The 26,634-nt window shown below is 45.6% G+C and overlaps 1 protein-coding gene across 1 annotated transcript in view; it reads right to left on the bottom strand.

Moving 5' to 3' along the window:
- NUGGC (nuclear GTPase, germinal center associated) overlaps window positions 1-26,634 on the bottom strand; it is an 864,070-nt gene that overhangs the window by 471,200 nt on the left and 366,236 nt on the right. Inside the window, exon 8 of the mRNA XM_029596224.1 lies at window positions 17,400-17,575. Coding sequence (XP_029452084.1) covers window positions 17,400-17,575 — 176 coding nt within the window. The remainder of the gene's footprint in view (window positions 1-17,399; window positions 17,576-26,634) is intronic.

Genomic DNA, 26,634 nt, shown 5'->3' with positions numbered 1-26,634 from the left:
GTGTCAGCGGAGGACCGGGACAATCTACCCAGTCAATATTGGGGTAATTGTAGTCTCCCATTATTACCGCACTACCAATTTGGTTAGCTTCCCTAATTTCTCTTAGCATTTCACTGTCCATCTCATCATCTTGACCAGGTGGACCGTAGCATACACCTATCACTATAGTCTTCCCTGACACACAAGGGATTTCTACCCCTAAAGATTCAATTTTGTATTTAGTCTCATGCAGATTGTTTATCCTGTTGGATTCTATGCCATCCCGAACATAAAGCGCCACACCACCTCCCGGGTGCTCCTCTCTGTCATTGCGATATAATTTGTACCCCAGTATAGCACTGTCCCATTGGTTATCCTCTTTCCACCATGTCTCTGAGATGCCAATTAAGTCTAGGTCATCATTCAATGCTATACATTCTAATTCTTCCATCTTACTTCTTAGACTTCTGGCATTAGCCTACAAACATTTCAAAGTTTGTTTTTTGTTTGTATTTTCATTATGCTTTTTAACTGATAGGGATAAGTTAGAATTTTTTAGCTCAGGTGAGTTTTTAGTTACAGGCACTTGGACTGCATTTCTTAATATTGGAACCTCACAGTCAGGATGCCCTAATTCTAATGCATCATTAGTATCCTTTGAACCATGCACTGCTGAGCGACTGTCGGCTTTCCTCTTTGTTCTAGTTTAAAAGCTGTTCTATCTCCATTTTAAAGGTTAGCGCCAGCAGTCTGGTTCCACCCTGGTTAAGGTGGAGCCCATCCCTTCGGAAGGGACTCCCCCTTCCCCAAAAGGTTCCCCAGTTCCTAACAAAACTGAATCCCTCTTCCTTGAACCATCGTCTCATCTACGCATTGAGACTCCGGAGCTCTGCCTGCCTCTGGTGACCTGCGTGTGGAACAGGGAGCATTTCAGAGAATGCTACCCTGGAGGTTCAGGATTTAAGCTTTCTACCTAAGAGCCTAAATGTGGTTTGCAGATCCTCCCTCCCACATTTTCCTATGTCGTTGGTGCCCACATGTACCACGACAGCCGGCTCCTCCCCAGCACTGTCTAAAATCCTATCTAGGTGACGCGTAAGGTCCGCCACCTTCGCACCAGGTAGGCATGTTACCAGGCGATCATCACGCCCACCAGCCACCCAGCTATCTACATTCTTAATAATCAAATCACCAACTATGATGGCCGACCCAACCCTTCCCTCCTGGGCAGTAGGCCTTGGGGAGATATCCTCAGTGCGAAAGGACAATGCATCACCTGGAGAGCAGGTCCTTGCCACAGGATCCTTTCCTGCTGCACCCGGTTGATGCTCTCCCATCATGAGACCTTCTTCCTCAAAGGCAGCACCAAGGCTGCCAGTCTGAAGTTGGGACTTGGCTATTATGTCCCTGAAGGTCTCATCTATATACCTCTCTGTCTGCCTCAGCTCCTCCAGGTCTGCCACTCTAACCTCCAGAGATCGAACTCGTTCTCTGAGAGCCAGGAGCTCTTTGCATTGCATGCACATGTACAACTTCTCACCGGTGGGTAAAAAGTCATTCATGTGACACTCGATGCAAAAGACTGGGAAGCCCCCCTCTTGCTGCTGGACTGCTGCCTTCATCTCAATTTTGATCAGTTTCTAGTTAAGTTTTAGGTTGCTATGGGAGTAGGAATGTATCTAACGTCCTTTAAATGTATTAGTGAATTCACTATATGTCTGGTAGTGGCCTACCGGGGTCTGATCGAATTCTCAATAAAGTTTTTGTTGATGGTTTTTTTTTTTGTTTTTTTTGTGAAAGTGGCACCTGCCTATAAATTAAAGGATGAGCTAGGGGTGGGAGGGCTGGGAAATACAAACAGTCTAACTTCAGTTAGTCAGCCAGAGTGACTCACTGCTCTCTTGATTAACAAATGTTGGTACCTATTCAAACCCAATCACACTACCTCAACACCTTTCCAAGGTGAGTAACTGAGCTGAACTTTTCAACCTTTTTACTTAGGTATATACTGCTCCTAGCTTATTTCTAGCTTCTGGCTACTTTTTTTTTTTTTTTTGGGGGGGGGGGGGGGGGTTGTGTTGTTTTTTTAAAAATACAAACACTCAGTTTGTATTAAATACAAACACTCAGTTCTTTAAAAGTCTGCAGAACACTCAGTTCTGCAGACTTTTAAAAATAAACACACTACCTACTGCTTATTAGCTACCTTATTGACTATTTAAAAATACAGTCTAACTTGTTTATTCACTGCCTTTCTGACTATTAAAAGCACAAACACACAAACACACTAAATAATATTCCCAAATAGTTCACTTTGCCCCAATACTTTTAAAAAAGACAATGTCCCAAGCAAAAACTTACTGATTCCTTTCAGCCACCAGCAAGGTGATCCTCTCCTCTCAGTGTCCAGGCTTTATGTCTCTACAAGGCTGTGACCTCGAATGCTGTGCCTGTCCATCCAGGCCTTATGTCCCTAAAAGGGCTTTTCATCCACCGCTGTGCCTATCCGTCCAGGCTTTACATCTCTACAAGGGTTTGACCTTGAATGCTGTGCCTGTCCATCCAGGCCTTATGTCCCTACAAGGGCTTGACCTGTAACACTGTGCCTCTCCGTCCAGTAGCCCTTCCCTGTTCAAAGGAAAGGGAATTATCCCCGGGATACCCGGCCAGCCTCTTAGTACCTGTTGACCCGTGTTGAACCACTGTTCCTGTGGCACTCTCCTGCACATTGCCATGCTTTGAAGTCTCATGCTCCACTCTAGGGGCCAACCCATTCTGGGGAGCCCTTTCCTGCTCAAAGGAAATGGAGCTACTAGAAACCTCAGGTACTTGCGATGAGCTGGAGTTATCACAATGTGGGTGTATGCATCCTGGAGGTCCAGAGAGCAGAGCCAGTCTCCTCTTTGTAGAAGAGGTAGAAGCGATCCCAAGGTGACCATCTTGAACTTTTCTCATTGAAGGTACTTGTTGAGGGCCCGTAAGTCTAGGACAGACACCTCCCAATTTTTTGGGGATTAGGAAGTACCGGGAACAGACCCCTAGGCCTTGCTCAGAGTCTGGAACGGGTTCTATTGCTCTTGACTGGAGAAGGAGGGAAACCTCTTGTTCCAGAAGAATGGAGTGGTTCTCCACGTCTGTAGAGGTGGGGAGTCCGGTGGCAGGGCAAGAAAGTTCAGATGGTAACCCTGAGCAATGATTGCTAATACCCGTTGGTTGGATGTCATTGGATGCCACATGTTGTGGAAGTGGAACAATCGACCTCCCACTGGTATGTGCGACAGAGGAATCTGGCTGCTGCTCTCTAAGTGGAAATCAAAAACCTGAAGCAGGTCCTGGTTAAGGAGCTGCATGTGGTTTTTGTTTACGGGCTTGACGAGACTGCGGTTTTTGATAAGGTCTCGTGGCACGGGATCTAGATGGTGGCGGGTAAGATTTCTTCGGATGGAAGAATGACTTCTTAAAGTCTTTCTGAAGGGCTGTTTTGAGGAGAAGTCAGAAGGCATCAAACAGAGCTGTCTAAGGGTCTCATGATGGTCTTTTAATTCTGCTACCATCCGTTGAATCTGCTCACCAAACAGATTTTCTCCGACACAAGGCAGGTCGGATAGCCGGTCTTGTACTTACGGGCGAAGGTCAGAAGACTTGAGCCAGGCCCACCGTCTCGCCGAGATGGCAGCTGCAGACACTCTGGTAGAAGTGTCAAAAATGTCATCAGATGTTCTAATCTCATGCTTGCCTGCCTCAAAACCCTTGTTGACTAGGGTTTGTAATTGTTCTTGAAATTGTTGAGGCAGGGAGTCTGAGAAGTCTTGTATCTGCTTAAAATTGACCCTGTTATATTGGGTCATATAAAGCTGATAGGCATGGCCGCTTTGGAATACTCGGCGACCAATGTTGTCTAGGAACTTCTGTTCCTTTCCAGGAAGAACAGATGAGTGAGGCTTTGACCTCTTTGCCCTTTTTTGTGCAGACTCTACAATGACTGAGTGGTGATCAAGCTGAGATTTTTGAAATCCTGGGGCTGATTCTACCAGATAGGTAGTGTTAGCTAGGGATGTGCAGACAAAAAGTTTATGTTCATAAGTCCATAAGTCGAAAAGGGGGGTCAATTTCGGTCAATATGGACATATGGAGAATTCCATAAGTTGAGTCTATGTCCATACGTGCACCGGTTCCCTAAATAAAAATTTAAACCCCTCACCCTCCTTAATCCCCCCCCAAGACTTACCAAAATTCCCTGGTGGTCCAGCAGGGAGTCAGGAAGCCATTCCTCCATTCCTTTGCGAGGCGCACGTGACGTCCGCGTCACGTCGGAGTGACGCGGCCGTCACGTGCTCCTCGCAAAGGAATAGAATAATGGCTTCCTGACTCCCCACTGGACCACCAGGGAGTTTTGGTAAGTCTTGGGGGGATTAAGGAGGGTGAGGGGTTTAAATTTTTATTTAGGATCAACGATCGCGATTTCCAACATATTCAACATAGCTATGTTGAATACGTTGGAAATCCGATCGTTTTCGCCTCAGCACTTTTTTAAGTTAAAAAAAAAAAAAAGTAGCGTTTTACATATAAGTTCAAAACGAATGCACACCCCTAGTGTTAGCTTTCCTGTGTACTGGAGCAACTAATCCAGGATGTTCCCAGTTCTTCTTGAGGAGATCGAGAAGGACCTGATGGATGGGTATAGATGTGATTACCTTGGGGGCATCCAGGAATTGGAGCAATTCCATCATCTGGTGCCTATCATCCTGTTCAGTCTGCAATTGGAAGGGGACCAATTTGGACATTTCCTTCACAAAGTTTATAAAGGAGAGGTCCTCTGGAAGAGAACGCTTCCTTCTTTTAGTGGGTGAAGGTGATGAAGGTAAATCATCGGTGTCTGATAAAGTGTCATCACCCCAAGTGTTGTAAGGCTCAGCCCCTGCTCCTCTAGGAACTAGAGGGGAACAGGGTGATTGTAAACCTGAAGGTCCCGGTCTAGGCTCCGAGGGAATCGGAGGAATTATCGGAGGTTCCGATGATGGCATCGAAGGCACTGGTGCAGGCATTGACGGCATCGATGGATGACTTGGTGGCGCCAATGGACGTATCGGCACCGATGGATGGGTTGGTGGCGAGGGACGTATCGGCATCGATGGCTGAGGCAGAGCTCCCGATGGAGGTATGCAAAATGGTGTTTCTCCTCCTGATGACTCAGTCAATGGGGAGGGCATCGGAGCCATCGGAGAACCAGGAACCATTGGAGGAAAAGCGCTCATAAGCGCTTCCATCCTGGATAGCAGCAGTGCCAGCGCTGCCGGAATTGGGTCGATGATCAGTTCCACAGACTGTGCCGGTGTCGGTGCCGAAGGAACCTGAAGACGTTGCATCACCTTGTCGATGGCTTCCTGAACCATACGGTCCAGTTCTTCTCGGAGACCTGGAGCAATCAGCCCCGGCTCCGGAACATAAGAAGGAGGCAGAGGCATAGCCGGAGGGACCACCGTTAAAGGCGGAGTCGCGGCTCCCGATCCCCGATCGGGTGAGGGTTGCCTCGGTGACTCGGTCACAGGAATGGTCGGTGCCTTTCCTGGACAGGGTCTCTTCGACGGCGGCTTGGACGATGGCGAAGTCGATGATTTCATTCCCTCGATGATCTTAAAAATCTTTGAAGCTCCTCCTGAGCCAACTGATTTACCACTGCATTCGGTCTTAGATAATGTTCTGTTAAAAATCTGGAAAACACCTTTTTCAACAATGGCAACCTCCAGAAAAATTGATATCAAATATAAAATGCGCAACTCAACCATTTATCAAACTTCTCAGCTTCTTCATCACTCCATTGTGGTCAAATCAGCTTTATCAAAGGCAAAGCATACTAAACTACATTCAAATGCCCCACCGGGCCGTGAAAATAAATGCCTGGATGACTTTGGAAAGAAGGTGTACCACTCCTCCATGTTGGTGACTAGGATACAGCACCATCAATTCTATACGACACAGTATCTTTTTGAATCTCTTCAAAAGCTATGCCTAATTTGTCTATCGGAGGACAACACTCTTCCACAGCCTTTTCTGGATGTAGAAGAGGGTCTCCGGCATCAACTCAGATCTATTTATGAATATTTCGAGTGATCGGCAAGAGCTTCCGCTTCCGCCATAGCGGCCAGATGCCTCGCTTGGCTTAAGGTGAGTGTAATTCGGCCTGATGTGCATGAAAAATTGGCCGACATTCCATGCGGGGGTGACAATCTCTTTGGGGACCAATTCGGTGACATAGATTCTCATTTGAAGGAGCAAAGCACGGCTGTACTCTCCCTTACAACACCCGCAGATACACATAAAACCCAGCAGAGGTTTTACCCTTCTTACCATCGATGGTATTATCCACGACCATACACTAGGCCATATTCACAGAGGGGTAGATTTTTAAAAAATGCGCGATCGCGTACTTTTGTTCGTGCACCAGGCGCAAACAAAAGTACGCTGGATTTTATAAGATACACGCGTAGCCGCGCATATCTTATAAAATCCTGGATTGGCGTGCGCAAGGCTGCCGATTTTGGGCAGCCGGCGCGCGCTGAGCCGCGCAGCCTGCCTCCGTTCCCTCCGAGGCCACTCCGAAATCGGAGCGGCCTCGGAGGGAACTTTCTTTTGCCCTCCCCTTACCTTCCCCTCCCTTCCCCTACCTAACCCACCCCCCCGGCCCCTACCTTTATCCGTGGATTTACGCCTCCCGGAGGGAGACGTAAATCCACGCGCGCCAGCGGGCTGCTGGCGCGCCGAGACTCGACCCGGGGGCGGTTCCGGAGGGCGCGGCCACGCCCCCGGAATGCCCCGGGCCGAAACCACGCCCCCGGGCCCGCCCCCGAAACGCTGCGTCCCGCCCCAAAACGCTGTGTCGATCGTCCCCGCCCCCGACACGCCCCCGACATGCCCCCCCAAAAAAACCCCGGGACTTACGCGAGTCCCGGGGCTCTGTGTGCGCCGGCGGCCTATGGAAAATAGGCGGCGGCGCGCAAGGCCCTGCTCGCGTAAATCCGGGCGGATTTATGCGAGCAGGGCTTTTAAAATCCGCCCGAATATAGGCTGCAGCCATATGCTTCACCCAGGAACCCATCCCAAACTGCATCAAGGGGAAGGTCCAGAAAACAAAGACAACAGAAACAAACACCTGCACCTCAACAGAAACAGCCACCATCTTTTTGAGGACAATACAGCCACCACCACCACCAAAATTCATAGGAGGACACCTTCAATTTTTCCTAAACACTTGGGAATCCATTACGTCAGACCATTGGGTGATCAACCTCATCAAGGACTGTTACCCTCTAAATTTCAGATCTATTCCCTCCCTTCCTCATATTTCTCCGATACGGACAATATGCTCCCACTCAGCATCCCTCAACGCAGAGTTAACCAACCTGCAAATATAAAAATCCATACAGATAATCCCTCTTCACCAACAGCATCAGGGATTCTATTCCCAATACTTCCTTATTCCAAAGATGTCGGGAGGTCTCCGACACATTCTGGATTTACGAATACTCAAACAACATATCCAGAAAGAGAAATTCAAGATGACTTCTCTCAAGAATATCTTGCCACTGATACAACCCAATGATTGGCTATGTTCCATTGACCTGAAGGATGCATACTCCCATGTACCAATTCACCCATCCTCTTGGCGTTACCTCTGCTTTCAAGTTCAGGATACATACTACCAATACAAGGTTCTTCCCTTTGGCCTATCCTCAGCCCCAAGGGTATTCACAAAATGCCTAGCAGTGGTGGTGGCTCACCTCAGACAACTTTCAATCCAAATATTCCCTTATCTGGATGACTGGTTAATAGTAGCATCGGATCAGTCAACACTGAAAGCACATATGTTACGCGTGATCACCTGTCTTCAAACGTTAGGATTCCTCGTCAACTACGAGAAGTCACACCTACAGCCTACATAACTGCTTCAATTCATGGGAGCTCTCATCAATACAGTAGAACAGAGAGCCTACATTCCAAAGGACAGACTTCAATGTTGGCTCACAGCCTACTCAACAAAACCCAAGCATCCGCACACCAAGTTCTTCAACTTCTAGGACCCATCTATGTGGTTTCCCACACCAGGCTTCATATGCAGTGCTTACAATGGGACCTAAAGACCCAATGGTCTCGATTTCTACAGCCCCTCAACTGCAAGGTTCGAATTACCAATGCAATGAAAGAGGACATTCGCTGGTGGCTCTCTCCCAGCAACCTATCCTCGAGGGGCCCCTTCCGTTTACCCATCAGCTCACACTTACCATGGATGACTCCAGGAAGGGTTGGGGAGCCCACCTAGGCGACCTGAAAACTCAAGGTCTATGGATTCCTCAAGAGCCTACATACCAAATCAATCTCCTAGAGTTGCGTGCCATTTGGAAAGCACTTCGAACGTTCTCTGTTCTAATCCGGGGATCAAGTCTAATGGTGTACACCGACAAACAAGTGGCCATGTTTTACATAAACAAGGAAGGAGGGTCCGGTTCCTGGACACTGTGTTGGGAAGCAACTCAAATACTTCACTGGGCTCTCAAAGCCCAAGTATCAATCCAGGCCACTTACCTTCCAGGTCTCGACAATGTAACAGCAGATCGTCTAAGTCAAATTTTTCATCCACACGAATGGACTTTAAACCCAAAGGTGGCAGTAAATGTTTTCCAACAGTGGGGTTTCCCCGCAATAGACCTCTTTGCCACGGAAGCCAACAGACAAGTTCAAACCTTCTGCTCCATTTATCCCAGCAGTCTACGGTTTGCCCCAGATGCCTTTCTCATTCCATGGACACAAGGCTTAATGTATGCCTACCTTCCCATTCCACTGATTTCTCAGACGATTCAGAAATGCATTCAAGATGTGGCGGACATGATACTCATCGCCCCAGCATGGACGAGACAGCCATAGTATGCATATCTAATGCGACTTTCCATATGCCCACCAATACCGCTACAGAACCTTCCACATCTTTTGACACAAGAAGGGGACTCTCTCCTCCATCCAATGCATCAATTGCTTCATCTCACGGTGTGGAGAATGAATGGCAAATACTAAATCACCTAGGCCTACCTACACAGGTGGAGGATATCCTGACTGCATCCAGGAAACTTCAACCAGATGCAACTATATGGGAAAATGGCATCGCTATCTAAATTGGTGTAGCCCTAGGAACATAAATCCCTTTTCAGCCACTGCCACTCAACTGCTGCAGTATCTGCACACAATTTAGGAAGCAGGTTTAGCCACCACCTCAGTCTGAGTCGATATCAGTGCTATAGCACCGTTTCATGACCCTCATAATAATCTCCCAATTTCTAATCATCCATTAATCTCCAGATTCATGAAGGGCATTTTACGTCTTCGTCCACTGGTGACAAAACCATCAGTACCATGGGACCTAAACGTGGTTTTGGAACAACTAATGATTCCTCCCTTTGATCCATTGGACTCCAGCCACATAAAATATATGACATGGAAAACAGTATTTCTAGTGGCTATCACATCCGCGAGAAGAGTCAGTGAACTCTAGGCCTTGGTTCACTACTCCCCTTATCTAGAATTCTACCACGACAAGATGACTATTCACCCTCACCCTACCTTTCTACCTAAGGTGGTCTTGATGTTTCATCTTAATCAAACCATTACTCTGCCCATTTTCATGCCAAAACCTCATGCGAATGAACATGAAAGACTTCTACATTCCCTAGATTGTAAAAGAGCTCTGGTTTACTATAACAAAGAACACAATCCACTTTGAGACCTTCTCAACTGTTCCTTTCCTTTAATCCAAATGATCCTGGCCAGCCCGTCTCAAAAAGAATTATCACCAGTTGGTTGTCACAATGCATTCTCTTTTGCTACAACAAACGTTCCATTAGGCTTAATAGCAAGCCTCAGGCACACCAAATCCATGCTACTGCAGCATCGGTTGCCCACTTGAACAAAGTTCCATTGCTTGATATCTGCAAGGCGGCAACATGGTCATCCATCCACTTTGTCTGCAACAACAAACGAACTCTGATGCAGCGCTGGGCACAGCAGTCTTATCAACAATTCAATATGTATGAGACTCTCTACTTCTCTAAGGGTTGTTGTCCAAACCTTCCAGGACATATACTCATGGACACAACCTGGGAGCTTGGGACTCCCAGACAGCATGGCTAATTCAGCCCTGCTATCGACGGGAAAAAGCAAGTTTGCTTACCGCAAATGATTTTTCCGTAGATAACAGGATGAATTAGCCATGCATTCCCTCCCTCCTCCTCTTCCTAGACAGTCAAACAAGGGACACATACTTTTTAACTTAGCTCTCGCCTGGCTACAAAGAAACTAAAGAGGTGAGGGAATCGTGTGAGAAAACCACCACAGAGTCAAAGCTCTGTGATTAGCTGAGAAAACTCTACCTACTTGGGGTCATGATGCTTCCCAGACAGCATGGTTAATTCATCCTGCTATCTACTGAAACACTGTTTACGGTAAACAAACTTGCTTATCTGCATAGAGCTACAATTACTAACTTTAACAGAGCATATGGCGGTAACTTCCACTGAGTGGTAGTTACTACCATAAGCAAATTGCTGGGCAGACTGGATGGACCATTTGGTCTTTATCTGCCGCAGAAGTTATAAAATACCACATACTGCATCTCCATCCCAAAAGTACATATATATGTTTCAATATGCACACATGTTTTTGGTGCACAGCGTTGCATGCTTTCTATACCTATTTTATAAAAGTACATGTATATATTTTACGTATAATCCACACCAAAGATGAGTGCTAAGCACTCATCTTTGGTGTGGATTATATTTAGAGTGCTTTGCTGTGCTTGGTGGCTTGTGGACTTATATTTTACGTATGAAATAATTGTAACATATGCACATAACTCTAGGTTGTGCATGGAGGCATGTATTTTACAAAGTATGTGTGTACTCCACTTGTGGAAATACCTCCTTGTGCATGTATTTTTAATCACAAATTTACTGCCTCCTCCACCAGTTTATCCACACTTCCAGCAATTCATTTAGACCCTCTAGCACTTAACCCTGACCCACCACCACTTAACTAGATATCCAACCCAAAAACTGCAAACAAAAGACAAGTGTCATTTCAGTTCTATGACTGTTATCAGATGTAAAAGCATTTGTACAAATTTGTCCAGCATCCACAATAACACGTTGCTGTACTGCCACAGTATTTTTCCCTGTGGGAAAATATCATAGCTTAATAGGGTTGGGCATTTGTTTAAAATGAATAAGGAATCCAAACCAAATTAGGCATATTCATTTCAGTTTGCTGAAAATAAAAACAAATGGCTAGTGCCCCCAAAAATCACACAATGTTTCATTTTTATTTGTTTTTGTATCACATTAAAATCTAAGGGGCAATAAAAACTGCTGGAGGTATTTTCTCCTCAAAACAAGCTAGCAACCACTGATGTCAAACTGAATTGAAACTGACCAGAGCTGGGGCAGAAAGGGAAAGAGAAGAAACAAGAAACAGGACTAATCAAGGTCAAACACTTTTTAAATGAGTCTATCCAAGCTGGCATCTGCTTGGATTGAATTGAAATTGTCTTTTTTCAGCTGAAAGTGAAAGAAAATTTGAGTAGGCGCACTTTTTGTTTACTTGTTTTTGGATTGCAGGATAGGCAGGCTGTGTTTTTCTAGTTCTGTAAACTGAATAAAATAGGAAAAGTGTGAGAAAAAAGGGACTAGAAGAACTTAAACTAAGGTGCATTCTAGTTCTACTGGTTCCTCTGGTCACACACCTCTGTACGTATACAAAATCTGTCTGTTCTCTGTTGTGTTCAGTGTGACACACAGTTACATTGTGATATATCACATACTGATCAAGCAGAAGGAAACAAATGAGATCCCTGAGGCCGATGCAATAATGTTCGCAGAAAGCGGACGCTGACTTTTCAGCGCCCGCTTTCTTAACACACACATGGTGTCCGCAAGGGGGCGCCATGCAATATGTAAATTAGGTGGGTCGTACTAGGAAGGAGGCGCTAGGGTCACTTGCATGACTTAGCGCCTCCTTGCTAACGCGACCCGTCGTGGCTGCCGGTTATGAAGACGGACGCCGGTAAACTCGGCCTTGGTTTTCATAACCGGCCTGTCTGCCAGAAATGAAAACGGTCGCCGATAACGGCGTCGGTCTTCATAACTCGGCGGTCTGCCAAGTTATTTTTTATTTTTACTTTAAAAAGGAAGTACAGAAAAGCACATTTATCTTTTTGCAAGCAGAATGAATGAGGCTCATTCACATGCATATGATGAGCGCTATCTCATTCACTCCGAGTCAGATGCATGTTTAATAGGTGCTAATCCCCCTATTGCAATAGGGGGTGGATTAGTGCCTTTGTATCCCGCATCTGACTGTGGGTTATACAGTGCGCTCAGCTGAGTGAATTGCATCGGCCCCTCTGTGTGCAGTGAAATTAAACTTTTTTACTTCACTGCACACAAGGTAAAGAGAAATTAGTGTACAGATAGATTTGATTTATTTGAGATCTGCGATGGCACTGGCAGTGTGACTACAGAAAATAGCAGTGTGAATGAGCTTGGCTGCAATTTCTATTTCTCTGTGAGTTTGTTGTAGGGGAAAAAGGAATCAAAGTGTGAGTGTTCTTTTTCCATAAACTGTGCCATCTGTGGAAAATAGTACCAGGTCGTAGGCACTAGTGTGACATGTTTTTGGACAATGTGTGCCTTGTACACAGAGGGGCGGATTTTAAAAGCCCTGCTCGCGTAAATCCGCCCGGATTTACGCGAGCAGGGCCTTGCGCGCCGGCGCGCCTATTTTCCATAGGCCTGCCGGTGCGCGCAGAGCCCCGGGACTCGCGTAAGTCCCTGGGTTTTTTTGTCGGGGGCGTGTCGGGGGCGGGGCCGATCGACGCAGCGTTTTGGGGCGGGTCTGGGGGCGTGGTTTCGGCCCAGGGCGGTCCGGGGGCGTGGCCGCGCCCTCCGGAACCGCCCCCGGGTCGCGTCTCGGCACGCCAGCGGCCCGCTGGCGCGCGTGGATTTACTTCTCCCTCCGAGAGGCGTAAATCCCTGGACAAAGGTAGGCGGGGGGGTTTAGATAGGGCCGGGGGGGTGGGTTAGGTAGAGGAAGGGAGGGGAAGGTGAGGGGAGGGCGAAAGAGAGTTCCCTCCGAGGCCGCTCCGATTTCGGAATGGCCTCGGAGGGAACGGAGGCAGGCTGCGCGGCTTGGCGCGCGCCGGCTGCCCAAAATCGGCAGCCTTGTGCGCGCCGATCCAGGATTTTATAAGATACGCGCGTATCTTATAAAATCCAGCGTACTTTTGTTTGCGCCTGGTGCGCCAACAAAAGTACGCGAACGCGCATTTTTTAAAAATCTACCCCAGAGTCTCTACCTGTTTACTGTTTGACCATTTTTCCACTCTCTATAATCTCCACAGTAGTGTATGTTTGTGAGTACTGGGTATGAATAGTACATACTACATATTGAGGTGATTCACCAGTCTATGTCTTAGTCCCTGCGCAGGAATTAGCATCTTAAACCATAAGATCAGAACAGGTTAGATACAAGTAAGGGAAAAGTCAAGATGGCAGCACAGGGAACTACATTTCCCAGGTACTCCCAACTAGCTTTGGGAGGCAGCTAGCAGGCATGATTCAGCATTGGGTGGAGTCACTAGCATCTCATTGACAGCATATCCAGGTATAAGAGGTTTCTGCAGTAGTTTCCAGCAAAACAGAAAGGTGGGGAAGACACCCAGAGGGAGAGACACAGAGGTAGATATTGAGGAGGAAGAGAAGTAGCCTTTACCAGTTTCAACCACTAAGATAAGTGAATGTTCCAGGCTTGCTATAAAGAGAGGACTTTAAAATGCCTAATTTGAATAAACAGAAAGGAAAAGTTTTGCTAATTTCTTTGAGAAAAACCCACAAGTGAGATATACAAAAATAAACTAGGAAGACTACACTCTATGGAGATAATTTTGAAAAGTTTTATGCAAGTAAATGTAACACACTATCATAGCAATTTTCAAAAGCGATTTATACACAAAAAGTGCACTTGCATGTGTTAAACCTTTGGACAATTCAATGGCATACATTGTAGCAATTTTCAATAGCCCACTTAAACACATAAAGTGTATTTAAATGTGTAGAACTCTGTTTTTTATGTATAAAGCCTTTTGAAAATTATCCCCATGTTGGATTATAATGTTTTTGTACTGCTGAGGACTATAGAGGTAGTACTGCTGCACCAATGCATTCTAAAGTATTAACCAGTAGAGATGTGAATCGGAACCGGAATCGGTTCGGATTCCGGTTCCGATTTACATTGTGGGTTTTTTTTTTCGTCCGGCCCAATCGCAGTTTTGTTTATCGGCTGCGCCCGAGCCGATAAACAAAAAACCCACCCTGACCCTTTAAAACTAATCCCTTAGCTTCCCCCAACCTCCCGACCCCCCTAAAAACATTTTACAGGTACCTGGTGGTCCAGTGGGGGGTCCTGGGAGTGATCTCCCGCTCTCGGGCCGTCAGCTGCCACTAATAAAAATGGCGCCGATGGCCTTTGCCCTTACCATGTGATAGGGTATCCGTGCCATTGACTGGCCCTTGTCACATGGAGGGAGCACTGGATGGCCGGCGCCATCTTTAAAAATGGGGGAAGCTAAGAGATTCGTTTTAAAGGGTCAGGGTGGGTTTAGTGGTTATTTTTGTGTGCCGTTTTTCCCGCCCTCCCCAAAACGATAAGAGAACCCCCATGAACAATATCGTGGGGTTTTCTTATCGTTTTGGGGGAGCCCCCGATTTCTGACGATTTTGAAAATATCGTACGATATTTTCAATCGTCCGAAGCCTGATTCACATCCCTATTAACCAGAAGGAAATAGAAGGGAAACATTTGACTACAGCCATGGTAAATTGTTTATAGTTAGCGAGCTATATCTCTGAACTTCACAGAAGGAATATTTCTCCTTAATTAGTTAATATGTTGTATCTGGGAGCTGCACAGACAGAAGTTTCTGTTAATCAGCAAAGAAGAAACGTTAAGGTTTACAGAGCCAAAGCTTTGACAAAGGGGCCGATGCAATAAAGGCGCGTAGAAAGTGGGTGCTGAACAGTCAGTGCCCACTCTCTTAATGCGCGCATGGCGCCCCAAAGGGGGGCGCCATGCATTATTTAAATTAGGGGGTCGTGTTAGCAAGGATGCACTAGGGTCAACCTTGCTAACGCGAACCCATACGGTTTTCGAGACCTCTGTACAGCGGTCAGGGAAACTGACGCCGATAAACCTGGCGTTGGTTTTAAACCAATGCCAGTCTTAGCCTCCATCGCCTTCTGTGTTAAACAGCTTTTCCTGCCAGGGTGTTCGCTGCCCGCTTTCGGAGCGCACGGCCAGGCTCTCGGGCACTGCTTACAGCATCCGCTCCCAGGCACCAACCGAAAGCTAAAACTCCGTAATGGCAGGCGGCTCCGCCCCTCTCCCGCAGCCTCCTACTGTGAGGGCAAGATAGACAGGGTGGGAGCCTATCACAGGAGAGCCCTGCTGCAGGCCCACCCCTTCCTGCTTCTGCGATTGGATGGCACTGGGCGAGGAGGCGGAGCAAAGCACAGAAACTGTCAAGAGAAGATGGGGAGGGCAGGCTCTGGAGCAAGATAGGAGGACATGATCAGGCCCATCACAAAAACTGACACTGAGTTTATCAGCGTCAGTTTTCGTGGCTGTCCGCCGCTAAGGAAAACCAATGCCAATAAACTTGGCCTTGGTTTTTAGCAGTCACGAAAACCAACACCGGGTTTATCAGCATCGGTTTTCCTTAGTGGTGGACAGCCACGAAAACCGATGCTGATAAACTCGACGTCTCTTTTTGTGATGGGCCCAATCGTCAATTTTTGTTTCTTTTTTTTCATTTCTTTTACTTTTTATTGTTTTTATGATGCGCACATCTATTATCGCCTGCTCCTGGCAGGCATTAATAGATGACAGTTAAATGTGCGTCGGAGACACACATTTTTCTTTTTGCATTGGGAGTGAATGCCTAATAGCCTCATTCACATGCATTTGGATGTGAAGAGTGCTATTGCATTCACTTCACGTTAGACGCATGTTAAATAGGCGCTAATCCCCTTATTGCATTAGGGGAATGATTAGCGCCTATTTTTCCCGCGTCTAGCTGCACGTTAACAGTGCGCTGGGCTCAGCGCATCATTTTGCATTGGCCCCAAAGTGACTAGCAATCTAAGTGCAATGCTGTCTGGCTGTAACATAATTAACTTGAGAAAATGCAATGTTTTTGGTTTGAATACCCGAGTGTGGACTATAATTAATTACTGACATTTTTTTTTTAACCTGAGCTTAAAGTTGCCATACACTCTCAATAAAAAATGCACATGTGAAGCTTGAAAATAAAATCATCTAAAGGAGTATCTGTGGTGACTGGACGTTTCCTGACACTAAGGGCTGATAGGACTGGTTAGCAGGTTAAATGACAATTATTTATGCTTGGAATAAAAGGGCAGCCAACTAGCCACTGAAGCTAGCTAATACACAGAGGATTAAGGGACTGATATCCTCACTAACATCTGGGAAGTTGATGCCACAGGAGCAGATTCATTTATAAAATAGGTTAAGAGTACTGGAATTTTGTTATTGGATATTCCTGAGGCTGACATAAGGGAACTCTCCTGGTATAAGAGTATGGAGGGTCAACACCCAGCCCACAGCTTGATATGCCTTATATTTTGAAGAAAGGAGAGGAAGTCTAGTAGTGTTGAGCTGGAGCTCTGGGGCATAGTTATGGTGAGGTCTATGCCACAATGATCCTGTAATCCATTTGGGGATGTTTAGACTTTATCTTGTTATAGGTTAGCCTGCACGCAAGCCCAGGACAGTCACAAACCCCAACCCAGTGTATCTGAATGCCCTGAGACTCCCACCTCATCACAATATATAAAAAGTATTACCCAGAGTTATGCGCATAAAAATTAGCATCTAGGTGCATTAAGTAGCCTGAAGTTGAATAATCAGTATTTTATAAAAGTTAAAAATAAGCACTCACTTTACGTTTCGTGCACACATACATGTGCATAAAAAGGGCGATCTAGAGGCATTCTGGGGCAGGGCCAACAGTTAGACACATTAAGGTGAATTTTCAAAAGTTTACACTTGTAAATTAGCTTTTACATGTGTAAAATAGCATGACTTCCCATATATAGTATTTTAAAAAAATCATACTATGCACTAAACCACCAACTAAGGGAAACCATGCAATAACACCATTATGTATATAGTATGTGGGTAGTGCTGGGTAGGAGAAGAGGAACAACATGCATTACATGTACTTATGTTATATAAATATATTGAAATTGTTAGTAACATTTTATCTTGTACCTACTTATGCACATTATAGGAATATAATACATTACCTATTGAATTCTTCCAGCTTAATATCATCAGATTTTGTGACAACTAGGATTATTTCAGAACACATTCCTCCACTGAGTGCACTGATGCTTTCTTTTAGTATATCTAGGTCACTATTTTTACCCATTGCTCTTTCCCAGCTGCTGATGATCCATATTACTGAACATTCATTAATATACTGAAAAGTACAAAGTAAAAAATATGTTAGAATTGAAAATAGCAGTACTTAAACTTTCATAGTAAATATTGTATAATTAAGTTTAAAACTATAGGTATCAGATGGAAGAATATTTGGACCATTTTTTAAACAGAATACAACCTCCCCTCAGCAGACCACAACCCTCCCTTCCCCATCATAGAAGACCAGAAAACCCCAAGCAGATAAACACATTTCCTTCCCCTGAAACAGAATTCCTCCAACCCCCTGTTTAGAAGGTCGTCCCCCCCCTCACAACCAGAGGTTTCCAAGAGGCTGAAACTTGATCCCCCTCCCAACACTGCTGAATACACTTACTGTTACCTGTTAACTTTAGGACAGCAATTTTGCCAACCATATTTACTTAGCTAAATTTAGCTGGGTAGTGTTGAATATTAGTGCTCACAAGTTAAAATTAAGCCTCGTCCCTAGAACATAGTAACATAACATAGTAATGATTGCAGAAAAAAAACAAATGGTCCATCTAGTTTCCTATTAGGTAAATTTAAAAAGAAGTGCGCATGTTACAAGGTCTACAGATCTTTGCACCCTAGGCAGACCAATGTAACACCACCCCCCACCCCCCCAAAAAAAACCAACCCTACCCTGAGTTAAAGTGCCCCTCTTACAGTGTGAGATATATATAGAGAGTATCAGATTCTCGCTCTCTTGACTTGTGCTTCATCAGGACCAGTAGTATAGTTACACAGGTAACATAGTGCCACGTGTACTTCCTGTCTTCTTAAAATTTGCATTGCTTGTGCATGGCCTACATACTTGTGTATGGGGCTGTTTTTGTGTGAACAATGCTTTTAAAATCTACCTGTATGTTAATAAATGTCGCTCCATGCAAGTTACTCCTATGTCTTTAGAGTAGTAACTACTGTTCCATGCCAGTAACCCCCAAGCCTTACGTTAAGGGCAGTAATAGTTACAATCAGACATGCTGCTTGAACTTGCTTTGCTTTAGGTCTTGGCTGTAGAAGCAGTCCTGTGCTTTTGTCCTGATGTCTGCGTTTCAATGCCACACAGGGCCGGTGAAGCACTAGGTGAACTAGGCGATCGCCTAGGGCACCTGGCATTAGGGAGCGCCGAGCTGTTGGTGGCCGATAAGAAGGCTCATACAGCCACCGAAGATCGGCAGGGCCGTGGTGGACCTCATGTCACCACGGCCCAAAAATAAAGGTCACTCTAAGCCTGCAAATATTCCTCCTCCTTCCTGCTCCTGCGGCCCTGGAAGAAAAATGTTGCCGGAAGGAGGAGGAGCATCAGCCACGTGCCGGAAGGAGGAGGAGCATCAGCCATGTGCAGAAGAGGAGCAGCGCTTATGGGCCACGGCGAATCCCACATTGCGGGCGGCCGGAGAAGACCAGGGCCGCTGCAGAGCCCATCCTGTGGCGACCCATGAAGAGGAGACCCAGAGGTGAGAGAGAGGCTGAAAGTCTGTAGAGGGTGTGTGTGTGCGTGCATGAGATGAGTTGAGAGATTGTGTGTGAGAGTGAGTTGAAAGACTGTGTGTGGGAGTGAAGACCTGAATGTTTGCAGAGACAGCATGTGAGAGCCTCTGTGTGTGTGAGTCAGACAGCATGTGCCAGTGAGAGACTGTGTGTGTGTGTGTGTGTGTGTGTGTGTGTGAGAGAGAGAGAGAGAAAGCATGTGAGAATGAGAACCTGACTGTGTGTTTGAGGGAAGAAGATAGATGGAGAGAAAAGAAATAGAAAAAAAAGACAATATAAAAGGAATTGGCAAAAAAAATAAGAAAGGAAAGGTGGAAAAAAATCCTGTGACCAACGGATTAGAAAACTAAGATCAGACTGCAAAGTAAAAAAAAAATAAATTATTTTTTACTGATTGGCACATGTAACCTTTGGGAATGTGCAAGAGTAGCACTTTCTCTATGCGGATCTCACAATGTAGGAGATCAGCATGGAGGAAGTGGAAGCCCACGGGGCCTGCAGAGAGGAGGCAGCAGAATGGGCTTCAGTGCCAGTAGCAGCAATCAGTGCCTCCCCAATAGCCGCGCAGCAGTAGTGACAATGGCAGCAGAGGAATGAAAGAGGCTCTGAGGTTGCTGGCAAAAGAAAGAGAGGGGGTCTGCCTTTAGTGTGTGCATGTGTATGAATGGGAGTCTGCCTGGGTGTGTATGTGTGTGAATGCATGGGAGTCTGCCTGGGTGTGTATGTGTGTGAATGCATGGGTGCCTGCCTGAGGATGTATTTGTGTATGAGAATGAATGGGTGTCTTCCAGGGGTTTGTATGTGTGAGAATAGGTGTCTGCCTGTGTGTGGTGCATGTGTGTGTGAATGAATTGGTGCCTGCCTGGGGGTCTGTGTGTGTGAGAATGAATGTGTGCATGCCTGGGGGATGGGGAAGGAGTGGTGTGAAAATGAATGGGAGCCTGCCTGGGGGTCAGTGTGAGAATGACTGGGAGCTTTGCCTGTGTGTGTGTGTGTGTTTGTGTGTATGTGAGGAGCCAGTGAGAGTGAGAGCATGAGTGTGTATGAGAAAATCCAGGGGCGTAAGAGTGTGTGGGGGGGAGTGTGTGTTGGGGGAGAGAGTGTCTTACACCTGAGAGTGTGTCAGTGTCTGTGAGAGCGAGAGGTTATGGTGGGTATAAGAGCATGAATGTGTATGTATGTGACAGTGTATGTGTGAGAGAGAATGGACATGTGAGTATGTGTGAGAGAGAAAGGATAACCTCCTAATCCTCGACAATATCAGGGTGACTGGAAATCAAGAGCTTCCATGCATGGACAGCAGGGGCTTTTTAAAATCCTTATTAGTTTTAATTATTGGGTGTTATTTGATATATGTACTGTTTTGAAATATTTTATTGGTGTTTGGGAAATTGTAAAAAATGTATATGATTTTAATTAATAGAAATTCTATTTATCAGTAGTTTTAAAATATTCTTTTATTAGTATGGTTTTACTATTATAACTGATACTTTATGTTTCTTGATTTTATTGTTTTATGAGGAATGGTGGTTCTCTTTTTCCATTATTAATACACAGAATCTGGCTTCTTGGGTTTCCATTTCAGTTTTTTCTAATTTGTGCTCCTTTATTTTATATTCTGTATTTGGTGAGGGTCTGTCTCTGCTCTGTGTGTGTGACCATGATGAGAGATTCTGCTAGCATGTAGTGTCTGTATAGGGATCTATAGCAATTGGGTTTGTTTTGTTTCCTCAGTAGGTGGTGTATTGGTATTCTAGGACCCAGTGTAATATTTACCCTTGCTTATTCACAGGTAGGGTTATTGTTGTTTGAGTCCTTGGTGTTATTATGTTATGATAGGTTTGCTGTATAGATTTTGAGTATCTTTTTTGCGGGATTTTGTGTTAGTTCACAATGTGTCTGACAGTGAAAGGTGTTTGTGCTGCTGTTACTGTGAGGTGACACCAGAATTTGAAAATATCTTTTAGTAAGATGAGCTGTAAGGGAAACATCCAAGCTCCATTGTTTGGGGGAATTTCAGTGGATGCACAGAGTTACAAAACTGGAGGTGCAGGATTTATATTGACATTCTGTCCCTTCCTATATATTCCAGACTTCACTTTCATAGCCATATAGAATTAGTTGAATGAGGCTATCAAATAATTTTATAGTAGTTTTACTAGAAGTGTGAAACTGGCCAGCTTTTTAAAATTACGTAGAAGACCCCTTGGACTTTTTTATTAACACTTTTTTTTATAACCAATTTTACAGCAGGATCCATGCTACAGAGGTGGGTGTGATGAAGAAATGTCATTTTGGCTCCCCCCCAAATTCTTCTGTCTAAAGATGCCACTGATTTTCTGTGACTTTAAGCATTAGTACAAGAAGGATTACGGGGGGGATGCTGGAGAGGCACATAAATGCATTAGCCCCCAGACGCTGGAGACCCTTGGTGCGCCATTGGGTGCGAGCCATATGGGGCTGCAAGCGATGGCAAAGATGAGTGGAGATTTGGCAGGCTGCAAGCAGTGCCCAACCTGCTCGCGACCCAGAAAACCACACAGTCAGCGGGCGTGATCGAGAATGAGGTAGGAATCGGGGCCAAGACCGGGGGGTGGTGGCGCAACGGGGGGGGGGGGGGGGGGGGGGGGGGGGGGCGCAAGGGAGAAGGCTCGCTTAGGGCACCAAATCCCCTTGCACTGACCCTGATGCCTCAGACCGTAAAAGTCGTGGCCCAGCATTGGTTGTTGTTTGAATCCAATTCCCCTTCTTCATCCCCACAATTCCCCGTCCTACCATTGAAGCAGAGAGCGATGCTGCAGTTACACTAAAAGCATCAAGTCTAATCAGTTAATGGTAGTAATCCCATGCCTTCTTATTAAGGGCAGTAACAGCCACTCCATGCAGGTTATCCCATATACCCTTTTCTTTATTAACAACCTCTAATCTTTAGGGATCCATATGTTTGTCCCATGCCATCTTGACTTTGTTTACTGTTTTCATCTTCACCACCTCCTCCAGAAGGGCATTCCAGGAATCCACTACCTGCTTCGTGAAGAAATACTTCCTGATGTTGGGTCTGAGTAGTCCCCCCTGGAGTTTCATTTCATGATCCCTAGATTACTGTTTCCTTTCCAGCAGAAAAGGTTCAAAGTTCATAAATCATTAAATCCATTCAGGTTTCTGAAGTTCTGTATCATATTTCCCCTGCACCTCCTCTATTCCAGGGTAAACATATCCAGATCCTTCAGCCTTTTGAGATATGGGTTCTAGAACTGAACACAATACTCCAGGTGAGGCCTCACCAAGGACCTGTACAAGGGCATTATGACCTCCTTTTTCTCTATGCAGCCCAGCATTCTTCTGGCTTTTGCTATCGTCTTGTCACATTGCTTTGCTGCCTTCAGATTGTCAGACACTATCAGCCCCAAGGTCTAGGGGTGTGCATTCGTTTTGAACGCATATGTAAAACACAACTTTTTTTTTTTTTAACTTAAAAAAAGTGATGATGCGCAACGCATCGCATTTTCAACTTATTCAACATAGCTACGTTGAATACGTTGAACCTAAATAAACACTTAAACCCCCCACCCTCCTGACCCCCCCAAGACTTACCAAAACTCCCTGGTGGTCCAGCGGGGAGTCAGGAAGTCATCCCTGTATTCCTTTGCGAGGAGCACGTGACGTCGGTGTCACGTCGGAGTGACGCGGACGTCACGTGTTTCTCCGCGCCTCCGCTCCGGGACCCCCGTTGGACCCAACCGGAACTTTTGGCCAGCTGGGGCAAGCTGGCCAAAAGTTCCGGTTGGGTCCAACGGGGGTCCCGGAGCGGAGGCGCGGAGAAACACGTGACGTCCGCGTCACTCCGACGTGACGCCGAAGTCACGTGCTCCTCGCAAAGGAAAACAGCGATGGCTTCCTGACTCCCCGCTGGACCACCAGGGAGTTTTGGTAAGTCTTGGGGGGGGGGGATTAAGGAGGGTGAGGGGTTTAAATTTTTATTTAGGGAACCGGTGAACGTATGGACAGACCCTCAACTTATGGGATTCTCCATATATCCATATTGAACGAAATCGACCCTCAACTTCAACTTATCAACTTATCAACGCAAACTTTTTGTCTGCACATCCCTACCAAGGTCTCTCTCCTGCTCCATTTACATCAGCCCTTCTCCCCCCATCAAATACAGTTCTTTCGGATTTCCACATCCCATATGCATGGCTCTGCACTTCTTGGCATTGAATCTCAGCTGCCATATCTTTGACCACTCTTCCAGCTTCCTTAAATCCCATCTCATTCTCTCCACTCCTTCCGGCGTGTCCACTCTGTTGCAGATCTTAGTATCATCCGCAAATAGACAAACCTTACCTTCTTTTTTTTTTTTTTGTAATATAAACTTTATTTGAGAAAGAGCAAACTTAGTATATAACACAACAAAGAACAGATTACAACCATAATTGCACAAAGGTTCAAAGTTAATAAAATGAATAAACATATATTAACTCAATCTCCATTTACCTTATTATTTCCCTACCTCTCCCCCCCACTCCTTTTCCCCTTGGGATCCTACATAAGCGGATTTCAAACCTGGTCCTATCAAATAGGACCTAGTGCAGTATAAAGAAGAAGAAGAACAGTTCAAGAAGCCGACTGATTATTTCTCCAAGTTAAATATGGGTTCCAGATGTGTTGAAATATCCCCATTTTTTTCTGTTTATGGGCCATTATTTTACTAAGAGTGTAAAGCTTAGAGGCATGGGACTGAATCTTAACCAGCGTGGGCAAGGCCCTGTCCTTCCATTTAAGAGCAATTTCACATCTTGCCGCAGTGACCATAAATTTAATGAATTTTTGGAAAAATCTATCCCCTTGAGGATATGCGTAGTTCAATAAGGCTATTGAGGGTGTTAGAACAATAGATGTTTGAGTGATATCTGTTAGCCATCTGGCCAGATCCGTCCACAACTGTGTAATAGCTGCATACTCACACCATAAGTGAAATAAAGTCCCTTTCCCCCCACATCACTTCCAGCACCTATCTGAGGTTCCGGGGTATATTTTATATAACCTAGCAGGGGTAAAGTAACATCTGTATAGCAGCTTGAAGCCATTTTCAATAAGCATAGCAGATGTCAAGCCTTTTCCACTAGTGGTATATAACTCATCCCAAAAGTCATCTCCTTGAGGTGATCCCAAGTCATGCTCCCATGATTTAATGAATGCCGGTAAGACTCGCAGATCCATCTATCCCATCCGTAGTGTCACTCACAAAGATATTGAACAGGACCGGTCCCAACACCAACCCTTGCGGCACTCCGCTCATCACTGCTCTCTCTTCCAAGTAAGTTCCATTTACCATCACACATTGTCTTCTGTCCTTCAACCAGTTTGCTATCCAGGCCACCATCTTGGCACTCACTCCCAAGCTTCTCGTTTTATTCACAAGCCTCCTGTGCGGGACCGTATAAAAAGCTTTGCTGAAATCCAAGTAGATGACATCAAGCGCTCTTCCTTGATCTAATTACCTAGTCATCCAATCAAAAAGTCTATTAGAGAAGGGCTACCAAAATAATAAGGGGGATGGAACAACTCCCCTATGAGGAAAGACTAAAGAGGTTAGGACTTTTCAGCTTGGAGAAGAGACGACTGAGGGGGGATATGATAGAGGTGTTTAAAATCATGAGAGGTCTAGAATGGGTAGATGTGAATCGGTTATTTACTCTTTCGGATAGTAGAAAGACTAGGGGGCACTCCATGAAGTTAGCATGGAGTACATTTAAAACTAATCGGAGAAAGTTCTTTTAACTCAACGCACAATTAAACTCTGGAATTTGTTGCCAGAAGATGTGGTTAGTGCAGTTAGTATAGCTGTGTTTAAAAAAGGATTGGATAAGTTCTTGGAAGAGAAGTCCATTACCTGCTATTAAGTTCACTTAGAGAATAGCCACTGCCATTAGCAATGGTAACATGGAATAGACTTAGTTTTTGGGTACTTGCCAGGTTTTATGGACTGGATTGGCCACTGTTGGAAACAGGATCCTGGGCTTGATGGACCCTTTGTCTGACCCAGTATGGCATTTTCTTATGTTCTTATTCGTCTGACAGGACCTTCCCTTGGTGAAACCATGCTGCCTCTGGTCCAGCAATTCTGCTGCTTTTAGATAGTTCACTATTCTTTCCTTCAGCAGCGACTCCAATACTTTTCCCACCACCGAGGTGAGGCTAACCGGCCTGTAGTTTCCAGCCTCCTCTCTGCTCCCATTCTTGTGAAGCGGGACCACCGCTGCTCTTCTCCAATCACTCGGCACCACTCCCGTTCCAGGGATCTATTGAGCAGGTCACACAGCGAAGCCGCCAGCACATCTCTGAGCTCCCTCAGTATCCTGGGATGAACCTCATCAGGCCCCATGGCTTTGTCCACTTTCAGTTTTCCTAGCTCTTCCCATACGTTCTCTTCCGTAAACGGAGTTTCATCCATTCCATTCCCCTCCAGTTTCTTGTTACCTAGCGACGGTCCTTCTCCGGGGTCTTCTTTAGTGAACACCGAACTGAAGTATTCATTTAATATTTCTGCCATTTCTTCATCTGTCTCCACCCATTGGTCCTTTTCACCTTTCAATTTCACTATACCACTTTGAACATTTCTCCTTTCACTGATGTATCTGAAAAATGTTTTGTCACTTCGATTTATCTCTTTGGCAATCCTTTCTTCGGCTTGACTTTTCGCTTTCTTGATTACTTTCTTCGTCTCCCTCAGTTTTACTAGATATTCTTCCTTGTGATCCTCCCCTTTGGGATCTTTTATATTTCTTAAATGCTGTTCTTTTATCTTTTATTTTATCAGCCACCTCCTTTGAGAACCAGATAGATTTCATTCTTTTCTTGTTTTTCTTTACTTTTCTAACATATATATTAGTCGCTTCAGTAATTGCTCCTTTTAGTTTGGCCCACTGTTGTTCCACATCTCTCGTTTTCTCCCATCCTTCTAGTTCTTCCTCTAGGTACTTCCCCATTTCATCAAATTCCGTGTTTTTGAACTGCAAAACTCGGGTCTTCATGCTTCTTCTACGTATCCTTTGTGTGATATGAAACCATACCATTTGATGATCACTGGTGCTAAGGTCAGAGACATTATCTCCACTAGTGAGCACTAAATCGAGTATAGCTCCCTCTCTTGTGGTTTCCATTACCATTTGTCTGAACAAAGCCCCTTGCAGGGCATCCACTATTCCTCTACTATTGTTAGATTCAGCGGAAGGGATTCTCCAGTCTACATCTGGCAGACTAAAGTCTCCAACGATCACCACTTCTCCCTTCTTTCCCATCTTTTGGATGTCTTCAACCAGATCTGGATGCCTGTAAACCACTTGATATAAATGGATGCCCCATCATCTTTTTTTAGGTCGGCCAATAGTGCTTCTTCATTGCCCCATCTTCCTTGCAGCGTGTCGGCAGCGTTTTGGGGGCGGGTACGGGGGCGTGGCTACGGCCCTGGGCAGTCCGGGGGCGTGGCCGCGCCCTCCGTACCCGCCCCCAGGTCGCGGCCCGGCGCGGAGGAGGCCCGCTGGCGCGCGGGGATTTACGCCTCCCGGAGGGAGGCGTAAA

Source organism: Rhinatrema bivittatum, chromosome 3 (genome assembly GCF_901001135.1).
Source record: "Rhinatrema bivittatum chromosome 3, aRhiBiv1.1, whole genome shotgun sequence".
NCBI lineage: Eukaryota > Metazoa > Chordata > Amphibia > Gymnophiona > Rhinatrematidae > Rhinatrema > Rhinatrema bivittatum.
Note: the sequence above shows the minus strand (reverse complement) of the source record. Positions and strands in the feature narration are given on the sequence as shown.